This window comes from Malania oleifera, chromosome 9 (genome assembly GCF_029873635.1).
Source record: "Malania oleifera isolate guangnan ecotype guangnan chromosome 9, ASM2987363v1, whole genome shotgun sequence".
Lineage (NCBI taxonomy): Eukaryota > Viridiplantae > Streptophyta > Magnoliopsida > Santalales > Ximeniaceae > Malania > Malania oleifera.
In genome coordinates, this window is record NC_080425.1 from 85,497,018 (window position 1) to 85,507,846 (window position 10,829).

At 38.3% G+C, this 10,829-nt stretch overlaps 1 protein-coding gene across 3 annotated transcripts in view; it reads right to left on the reverse strand.

Moving 5' to 3' along the window:
• The window catches only part of LOC131164482 (polyadenylate-binding protein-interacting protein 3-like), a 41,741-nt gene extending 31,636 nt beyond the window's left edge, over window positions 1-10,105 (reverse strand). For 2 of the 3 annotated variants that reach the window (XM_058121705.1, XM_058121706.1), the window contains exons 1-6: window positions 9,729-10,060; window positions 9,299-9,349; window positions 3,963-4,124; window positions 3,733-3,894; window positions 3,464-3,600; window positions 2,995-3,185 (exon numbers count right to left, since the gene is read on the reverse strand). In XM_058121705.1, coding sequence (XP_057977688.1) covers window positions 2,995-3,185; window positions 3,464-3,600; window positions 3,733-3,894; window positions 3,963-4,101 — 629 coding nt within the window. In that variant the 5' untranslated portion in view covers window positions 4,102-4,124; window positions 9,299-9,349; window positions 9,729-10,060. Of the gene's footprint in view, window positions 1-2,994; window positions 3,186-3,463; window positions 3,601-3,732; window positions 3,895-3,962; window positions 4,125-9,298; window positions 9,350-9,728 lie in introns of all 3 variants that reach the window. The other variant, XM_058121707.1, reaches the window with a different exon arrangement.
• Between the last annotated feature and the right edge of the window lie 724 nt (window positions 10,106-10,829).

Consider the following 10,829-nt stretch of genomic DNA (forward strand, 5'->3'; position numbering starts at 1 on the left):
ATATACACTGCAACTATCTATCACCAAGAGTTCTTAACACACTTGCCTACAATAATCAATCTAGTCATGCAAAACCATAAACTCGACTCCCGATTTTCAAGAACTGTCTTCAATTCACCTTCAATATTGAGTGCCATGCTAAAATGAAGCAAATTCACCTTGAAATTCACAAAATGCAGCAATAAAACCTAGGTTTTGGCACTGGAAGGGATAATTTCTCACTTTTCCTAGAAAATTATCACACTTTCTTGCAAAATATCATGTCTGGAACCAAAATTTCAAGCTGCAAATTGAAATCTCAGGAGAAAACATCAATTTCTTATGGCTGGAACCAATTTCTCACAAATCTAGAACCAGGAGAGGACTGGCAGATTCACGCTCGCAGGTTGCTGGTGCATGGGATGCATGAGTTGCCTGCAGCAAAACTCCGGTGACTAAACTTCAGTCAAGTGTAGATCTGGTGATGGGGATTACAGTTGCGGTGGTGTGATGAAAAAAGTACAGGAGGTTGGGACTTCCGAAGGGCCAACAACTGGAGAAGTTTTGCCAGCACATGGGACTCCCCTAGTGGTTGGACGGCAAGGAAGTTTAAGGGGCTAGGGTTTTGAGGGGTACTTTTTTTTATGTAGTTGGAGTTGTAAAATCTTGGGCGGAAATTGGGGTTTCAAAAAGGGGACACAACTGGAATTTTCAGAAAAAGTTAAGAAACTGCCTTTCTTTTTTTTTGATATTGAAGGTTCAGAACAGAAATGATGAGATGAGAGACTAACAGAGAGGAAGAGTGATTAATGGAGAGGATGGAAGATGAAAAAACTAAGAGAATTTCAGAATTTCAGAACACAGGATAGAGAAAGGAGAAGACAAGAAGAAGAAGAAGAAGAAGAAGAAAGAAGGGAAAAGGAAAGATAGGAGGATAAAACTGCTGCAGGCAGAACAGCAAGTTAAAGACACAGCAGAAAACAGAGGGAAGATACTGCTGAACAGCAGAGAGAACAGAGAAATAGAAGAAAAGAAGAAGGCAGAACAGAGATGCGGGAAGAAGGGAATAAGGAGGAAGAAGACAGGAGGAGGAAGAAAGGAAAATAGAAGAAGAGTGAGGAGAGAATGGGGGACTGAAATGGAAGAATGAGATCATGGTTGGGCTCTGATACCAAATGATGCAGGGGCAGCATCAAGGTTCTGCAGCCTTGGGAGAGGTTAGAAGAAATAGAAGAGAGGAAGGGGAAGGGAGGAAAGAGGGGATACCAGGGGGAGTTCACGTTCACTTATTAAATTCAAATTCAATAATAACTGTCTACAACATAGCTTTCACACGCTATTGATAAGAAAGTCTCTGCACATGAAATTACACATATATCCCTAAAACAACATGAACTACAAACATCCCCACTAGAATGCACAAATATTACAAACACAGCCCCAAATACACATAATACTATCTTAATTAAACTAAACACATAATAAACCACTAGCTATATTCAGCCATTCCTTGACCAAATTCTTCTTAATGATTCTCCAGTGAGGATCTTCCCAATATCATGCTTCTTGTCCTACATCACTCACCTTCTCTTGATTCTTGAATATAACTCTTCTCTAAACAGTTATGATCAACCCGACCCTTAGCCAAGCTATCACAACTGCCGACTCCCCCATCATTACCCACTCTATTCAATGCAGGAAAATACTAGGAAAAAACAGCGCTCCTCAAACATAGAAAAAAGCAATACAATCATGAAAAATGCCCAAAAACATGTCCAAATAGCTGCAATTAAAACTTTGTTAAGTTTAAGTTGAATTGGTTTGTGCCACTGCACGTGTTATGACTGATGAGATCACAACTCACTAAAAAAACATTGCTGCAAAACTGTGTTTACTTGGTAGAAGCTGTAGAACTGAAGATATTGCAGATTAAATGTGTTTACCATTATGAGCAAGCATAAGCAAAATAAAAGGCTAAGCAACTCAAAAACTTGTGTTAGATTCTAATTTTGTTCTACATGCCCTTTCACAGCAAGAAAAGGGAACCACAATCTCAATATCAAAGTTCACTGTTCATGCCATGGCCTTTAAACAACAAAACAAACTCTTACCACACACATCACCCTACAAATTTTAATCTCAGCAGCCAAAAATATAAGAAACTACATAGTTAAAGCTACATAAATCAACATAGTGATTTCATTTGCCCCGAAACCATTGGAAGAGGATGCTATTAAAAATTAAATATGCATGCCTTTCTCACTTATTCCCCTTACCTCTTCAAGATAGATCTAAACATAATTCCAGATGAATGATTAAACATTTTTATATAATAAAATATACTAAGAAAGAAGAAGATAACAACCTACCGGAGGACGGGAAATCATCAAGAAAATAAAAATGAATAAACTTATTATGAAAATTAGAGAGAGAGAGAGAGAGAGAGAGAGAGAGAGAGGAGAAAAGTAAAAGAAAAATACAAGTTCATAGCTAAAAGGCACCAAATGCTAGTGTCTAAAAAATTAAATTTAAATTGTGCAAACCCAGAACTAAAGGGAAAATGAAAATACACTCATTAAAATGGAGGTGTACAGTCCCTTATGGTAACCGCCCAATTATCAGTACGGGAGATCCATGTTGGGAATTCTATGTTCAAATCATGCGTAGAGTAAGGAGGGGCTAGGGATATGGGATGGGTTACCCTGCTGACTGCAGCCTAGGCCTGTTGAGCCACCCAATGAACCCAAGAAAAAATGTACGTGCTAAAATATTTTAATTGGAGAGATGAAAAATACTGATTACACTGCTATTAAAACATCTTCCTAAATAAAATCATCCTGCATAGTTATAAGCAGAGTATCCCACTTTAACTACCACAAAAAGCAAAGGAATAGAATAAAACAACAATTACATAAATCAGTTCCAGCTAGCAGAAATTAGAGACAGTTTGGAAGTGGTCCTACTGAAATCAAGAAGAGAAGTTACTTAAGAGGAAAGAATAGAGATCAGGTGAACCTATTCCAATGATCATCAAAAATATTCTCCAATTCAGGACACTGTGGATCATCTTCATCAGGGACCCAACGTTCAAGTTCTCTCTCTGCGTCTGCATTACGAGATTGTGATATGAATGAGTCTAGCATAATTTCCTGCTGTTTTTCTCTTTGGAGCTCATTTGTCAAGCCATCCATGGTTATAGACACATCCTGGCACAATTGAGGAGCCCAATCAGATCACCCATAAGACATAATAGAGAAACAAATTATGCATTCACCAACTGGCATTATTTTATGCAAGAATGCATAAATGTCAATATCGCATTGCAATACTAACTATTGTGCTTACACATTACACAATTGAGGAGGCTTTACTAATAACTTGATAAAATTAGGAGGAAAATACGTCTCAAAATGCAGGAATGGAATATGCTCATCAAAATCAAGAATAGAAGTAAACAATTTTAATATAGGACACGCAGCAGAACCTTTGCAATCACTTGTACAAGTTCTTTCGCAGGTATAATTAAAATTTTGGAAGGAGCCTTGCTAACAGACTCTGAAATAGCCTTCTGTCCTCGCAACGACCCATCCTTTATCAAACGAGCCATTTTCAAGATAATTCCTGCAAGTGAGAAATAAATGAACGCTCAGAATACCACTGGCGAAATATAGAAATATGCTAAAGAACCGAGTTCATCAACACAACTGACAAGCATGTAGATTCTCCAACATATGCAATAACTGAATAACATACCAAAATCTTTTTCAGCGTTTGTTGCATGAAAAATTCCAGAATATATAGATCCATTTTTCACCTGAACCTCCACATCATGTCCAATAAGACATGTTGTAAAATATACTAGTCGATCACGTGAAGGACTTCCATATCCTCCACTTTTGCTGCCAGTCAGTTCACCTGCACCGACAACTGTTAGGCAGAAAATCATAACACAGAAATAAGCAATTCAAATTAACTATTTCTACCTGCATTTATAAACCTGCGAGGGTCTGATTTTCCAGACTGCATCTTATTCTCCGGCCTAGTCCCTACTTCCCTGTCAACTCGTCGGCGGCCAAATCCATTGGCAGAAGATCTTGGCTGCATGACCTGTCGCAGATTCATCCCCAGCAGCAGCCTCTAACTACCTGAAAAACAAATTTAAAATTAGATTTAATTATGATATTGCAGCAAAAGGCCAGCAACTGAGCGTAAAAGATGCAACGGTAGAGTTACAAGAATGCATAAAAATCTGCCATTTCTTTTTAAAATTAGATTGCTTTTGTTTTTAGCATGTTGGAATTTCTTTTCAATGGAATCCAACTTCTTTGTCACAAGAACATGATTAGTAATTTATTAGGACGACCTCCCACATCTTCTAATCACTCAATAACCATTTGCTCATGTGTTTATATTTTCTTCATCTGTTATTAACAGTTTGGCTTTACGAGCCAGAATATGAATCTTCTGGTTCTCCCTTGTTTTCTCCCTCTCTTGCTTTTTTTCCCCTATGGTGAAGGTTTTCAACCATGATGCTAGAGGGATCTTTCCAGAAAACAATCAAGATTAAAGGCAAGTCCTTCAAGATGAGATGGCAGAAGATGGAGATAGGGGGTTTTGCCTTTCCTTGAGACAATCCAAAGGAGAACAGGTAGCTTAGGATTTCCTAGTCAACCACTTGATGGATCTGCAAATGTGCTCCCTCCGTGTTTGTTCAATTGAACCATTCCACTCATCAAAAAGGTTTAGGAAGGTTTGTTATTGGGTGGCGCACAGAATGACAAAAACAAGCAAAGGGACATTCTATCTTTACTCCTGGAGGAATTTCATTGAGCTTCCACAACAAATTGTGGGTTATAAGGAATCAGGAGGGACGGCAACAAAGAGTGAGTTCGTCAGATCTAGATAATATTCAGATGTGTAATGAGTTGATAAAGGCTACAAACGAATCAAGCTGTTCTTGAACAGCTCAATAGCTCGGCCAGGTAAGGGTTTGTTAGGCTGACCTCAGCTTGTTTAGACTTATGAACTGTTTGTTTACAAGCTCATTTATAGGCACTGTTTAGCCCCCCTTTAGAATTTTTTTTTTTTTTTAATAGTTAAACAAATCTAGGAGAGGAAATAGAATATACAAGCTAAAGGCAAACAGTCCTCCAAAGAGCCCCAAAAAAAAATAAAAATAAAAATAAAAAAAACTGATGAAAAAAGCTAATTGAGAAAACCCCTTTTAAACCCTTTCCACCATAATTAATTGAACACTTGCTAGCTCCCAGTGTCCCATTTCACCTTTCTCTTCCCATCATCCAAGCAAACTTCTTGACCTTCAGGATATGACAACCACAAACCATCTTATCCAATAATTCTTGAGCTTCTACATCCTTCTCATTAATCTCCTCCGCAAGACAGACCAGGACAGGCAAAATACCATCCCCAACCTGCTCCCTGGCCCACAGCTTATTCACCATGCTACTATCCTCATAAATAGGACCACCCACTAAACCATCAAGCAAAGTCACTGACACATGGGAAATATAACCAGCAACATCAGAAGAATCTGAAACATAACCAAATTGTCCCGAAACAAATCCAAAAGTAACTCGCCTTACAAGCAAACACACTGTCAAGTTCACTCACTCTATCAGACAAATAACCCCACTTTTTAATTTCCCTTCCCCCACCTACCTTACTGACCTTCATTACTGGACTTTGCTTTGCTTTGACTCATTCAAATCTTCCTCAATACAAAAACTACCATCCATGTTTCTTTTTAAAAATTTACTCCCCCCACAAGAATGGATCTTAATTGGCTCAACCACTTCACAATCCTTCCCAGAAACCAGGGACTCATCCTCTCCATTAACTTCCGCATCAGCAGCCCGTACTTTCTGCTTTACTCCTCCACTCCAACCCTTATCCCCTAGCACACACCTCATTCACAGAAATCTGCCCTTCCCCTTCCCAGCCCATACAGGTAGTCCCACAATCAGTGTCCTCCATCCATTGATGTCTGGAAACTCCCACAGCATTGGCACTTTCCTTTTCCCTTTCAGTTGAGCGACTTGAGCCATTTAACAGACCTTTGAGGGATCATCGTGGTTCACCTTTGTCTAAGGAGAATAGACAATGAAACTCCCCGATCTCCCCTTCTCCAGCTGCACAACTTCCCTTCTAGCAAGACTCAAAAGACCCACCCGCTTCCATGTCTCTGCACTGTATATGCCCCTTACTTTGGTTTTTTTTTTTTGGGGGGGGGGGGGGGGGGGAATAATGGGCCTTTTACTATTAATAGAAATCATGGGCCCGCCCAGTCTTAATAGGCTGATAATGCAAACTTCTCAAACCAATATCCCATCCTGTATTATATAGATTGTGGCCCAAATGCAACGTGATATTAATAATTCCAGGCCCAGCTCATTCCAAACTCATACCAATATTCTTCTTTTTTGTGGATAAGAAAATATATTAACTAAAAAGACAAAAGTACAAAGAAGAGGGCAAAATGTCCTCAATAAAAAGGCATAAGCAATTAAAATAAAGTATCCCTCCAATCCCTTTGAAGGAAGGGCAGCAACAACCGCCAAGAAAACCCATACAAATGAACCCAAAGGGAATGCAAATTAATTAAAAAAAAAAAAAAAAGCTATTCTAACCCACAACAAATGTGGCAAGGTTGAACAAGCCTTGAAATTTCTCTAATTCCTCTCAATCCAAAGGGTCTAGGATAGTAAAAACCAAACATATCCATGGAGCTCTGCCCACAGCCCTAATACCTCACTAACAAGAAATTACCCACAGCCCAAGGTGCAACCAAAGCTTCACCAAAATAAGAAAAAAGAGCATTTCCAAGATAGTTCACCACCCAAAAATGAAGAAAAAATATGTGTCTGTTTCTTAAGACTCGATGGCATGTCATGCAACAACCAAGACTTAGGGCCTTGTAGGGTCTTCTAACATGGAACAAATCATGCCTATTAATCCAGTTGAGGATCACAATCCAGATGAACACTTGAATCTTAAAACTAATATTATCCTTTCAATTGACATGGCACAATGTGATGTTATTGGGGGAAAGGGTTTTCAAAAGATGAAGGAAAAAAAAAAAAAAAATTTAGTAGGGGAAAAATGATTCCATCGAAAAAGCACCTAAAGAGTCCCCCCTCCCCCAAAATTCTCACATCACCCCTAGAATAAGGGACAAAGATCCAAACCCTAAATAAGGAAACATAAAGAAAAAGAACCCCCCCCCCCCCCTTTCAAAATAGAAAGAGCTGATTGGTAGCTAATCTCACACCAATCTTGGGCTCATTTACTCAAATCATCTTCATCCCACAAATCTTAATGAACAAGCTTGAACAAGTATATCCAAGCTTTGTTTAAACTCAACTTCAGCACAAGCCTGAGCTTGAACGTGACAAAGCTCAATGCAACTTGAGCTCAACTAATGTTTCAACGAACAAGCACTATCAACTGAAAGTCAGAGTGTCAGATCGAGCAACAACTGCAACAGTTTACTCTTCAACCGCACATGAAGGAGATGGGGCTCTTGTACTTGCTTCTTGGATTGGATTTGGTGTAGTTAGTATTTGTATGGACTTTGGACTTGGGTAAGCTTTATGAGTGGGGAATGGGGTCTGGGCCTAGGTTATGGCAAGGCCCGCTCTCATCAAGACCAATTTGTAAAAGTGGGCCAAAATTCCTTTTAGTTGCCTATTATAAATTAGGATCCAACTCAAACATTTTAAAGAGTGGGCTTCTATTTTAGTTCAGCAAAAAAATGTACAAAGAACAACTATTAAACCAAGCCCGCAAACTATATGGACAAATAGTTAAGGAACTCTTCAAATAGAGATCAGGTCAAATCCAAGGAAGCAAGCAACAGGTACCAATGTCAGAGCCAACAAATTGAACAATCATTCATTGAAGAAGCAGCTAAAATAGGTTTGCAATACACCTGCCACCTTCAACTTGGGCCATAGCATCATCCCAATGCGCAAGGGCATAAAAAACCCAAAAAAAAAAAAAATTTTAAACCTTTGCAACAACAGAAAATACGGGCAACTAAGGAGAAATCCAGCTTTCTGTCACTGTGAAACTGATATTCAGTTTGGAAATCAATTTCAGGGGCATTTTTGTGTATGACTGGATTCTAGATGGTAGAAATAGGATTCAAAAGGCTTCTAACAATACTGAAAAACAAACCTCTTTGGCCAGCAGTGATAAGGCTAATAACCTAATACACATTTATGGGCAATGCAATCTGAAGTGTGCAAAATTTATGAACAAAAATGCCTTTAACCCAGAGTTGCATACTAATAATTGTCTTTAAAAGAAATACTGATGGAAGTTTTCCTCTTGTGGAGAGCCTGGTTCATACAAAGATTGATTTTGGGGAGAAGGGTTGTAAGGAAGGACCAATTTTGCAAACAAGAATGGGGTGACAAGTGAGCAAACTTGATACTGAGTTTAGTTGTCATGGTAGATTATTATTGGATGAATTTTGTGAGAAGTATAGAGGTATCTCAGGGTCTTCACACTCCGTGGATCACATATCACACATGCCTAAGACAATTGCAATGGGGTTCAAAAGATTTCCTGTATTTGATAATGAAAGAAAAACAAAGAAGCAGATAATGATCAGTGATTTGGAATTAAAGGAGAGGGTATTCTGCCCACTACCTCTTTTCTAGAAAAGGAATTTAGTAAAAAGGGTGCTCAATATCTCATGGGACAAGATGGGAATGTTGTTATGAGCTCTAGGACAGGAAGTTGGATTGGATTTTGGGTAACTCAAAGAATTCTTTAACTATGATGGTAGTGTTTGGAAAGAGGCTTTTTGAACTAGTTGTGTTAGATTTTCAAATTTTTTTTTTCCTTTTGCTTTTAGATTTTTTTTTTTTTTTCTGCTTTTACTTTTGGCTTTTATATTTTGAAAGCTTCTAGTCCTCTCTTAGTTTATATTTCTTTCCTCCCTTCCTCAATAAGTTTTTTTGTAATATAAATATATATTTTTAACAACGGAGATAGAGAGACCCAGATGCATACACAAAGCAGCATGCCATGTATGCTCATATAATAATGTATGGAGAGAGAGAGAGAGAGAAAGAGAGAGAGAGAGCAAAAATCCAACTAATGTATTGCCAATTGAAGCTTTAAATATAGTTTATGTCATGCAGTAGTTCACGTTACACAACATCCTCAATGCACAACAGTGTAATCATTTATTGTTCCCACCAATAACAAAATCCATTATTGTCAACAAAGTCACGCAGTAGGTCTCGTAGACTGATACAGAACTACGGTGAGAGAAAATGCAAAATAGTACCGTTTCAGGACGAGCTGCCCGCAAGAGCTCCTTTGGAGCTGAAATGAATTCCTACAAAATAAAGAAATATGTGAATAAAAATCAACTAAACTGCACAAACATACGGAAAGCATCTTAAAACTGGAATTAGTTTCAGCACATTGCGTGCCCTTAACTAACAACCACAGAGCAAACAAATGCACCTAAAGTCAATGTCCAACAAAATCAAATAAAAGTGCACACGAACATACAGAGAGAGAAAAGGCATGTGATCGTATATACCACTATTTTTCTTTTACAGCAATTGGTATTCAAAAAACGCGAGACGCCAAAGAAACAGCGACACAAATTATGGAAATCCGAAGTTACTAACTTCAATTTGTGGGAAGCGATCAAACACCCATGAATTAAACCTCAAAAAAAATAATAAACTAAAGATAAGGACTGTTACCTTGTGTTCCTTGCCCTATAATTATACAATCGCCCTTCGCATGCAAAGAGTGGAAGAGGGAGAAGAGTGATTAAGTTAGGGTTATAGCTCGATTTGGGGTCTGTTAGGGTTTCCAAAGGAAGGGCGCGAAGGAGATCAGATGCTCGAATCACGAGGCCTCAATGTTGCAGAGTGAAAACAACGGGGAGAAGGGAAGAGAGAGAGAGAGAGGTGATCGAGAGAGAGAGAGAGAGAGAGAGAGTAATTTGAAAATAACGTTTTTGCTGCGAGTGGGGGGGTGTGTTCTGGTGAAGGAGGAGAGGTGAAGCCGGTGGACGAAGGGGGAGAGGGATTAGGTGTGGCATGATGTAGGGTAAAACGGTGCACTTGCAGTGCTCATCAATCATCACTTCATCAGATGACGTTATAATTCTGGTGAGTTTAATTTTGGTTTGCTGGGAGTTTCTCTCTCTTGAACGACAAGTGTAAATAGATGTGCGGCTGTGATCTAATCATGGTCCTTGCAAACTCTTTTTTGCGTTTTTAAATTGTTGCCCTAAATTCCGAATTTTAACCTAATTTTCCCAACCTCCACTGGTTTCCCAAATGCTTTGGGTTTTTTGCCTCAAGCTATTTTTACAAAATTTTACTAATTTTGAACTATTTATAACTATATTTCTCTTCTTTTTTTTTTTTTTCTAATATTTATGGGAAGCGTAAAACAATAAATACTTTTGCTCTAAACGTCTATTAGTGCAAGTGTACATGCAGTTGGCCGGAATCTATAATACTTGGAAAATCATCTGTATGAGAAACGACAAAAAAGCAATAAATACTTTTACTCTCTGTGCCTTGTTGTCCACATGCACATACAATTGGGCGGAGTCTATTAAGCTTGGGAAACCATCTACATGAGAAACGACAACAAAGCAATAAATACTTTTGCTCTATATGCCCGATCGCTCATCTGCACATATAGTTGGGCGGAATCTATTATGCTTGAGAAACCTTCCATCCTCCCTTGCTTATTTTTCTAGAACTAATTTTTTCTATTTTTGACATCATTCAAAACAATTATTGATTTAATTTTATAGATTCAATTTTAAGTCTAAACTAATTATT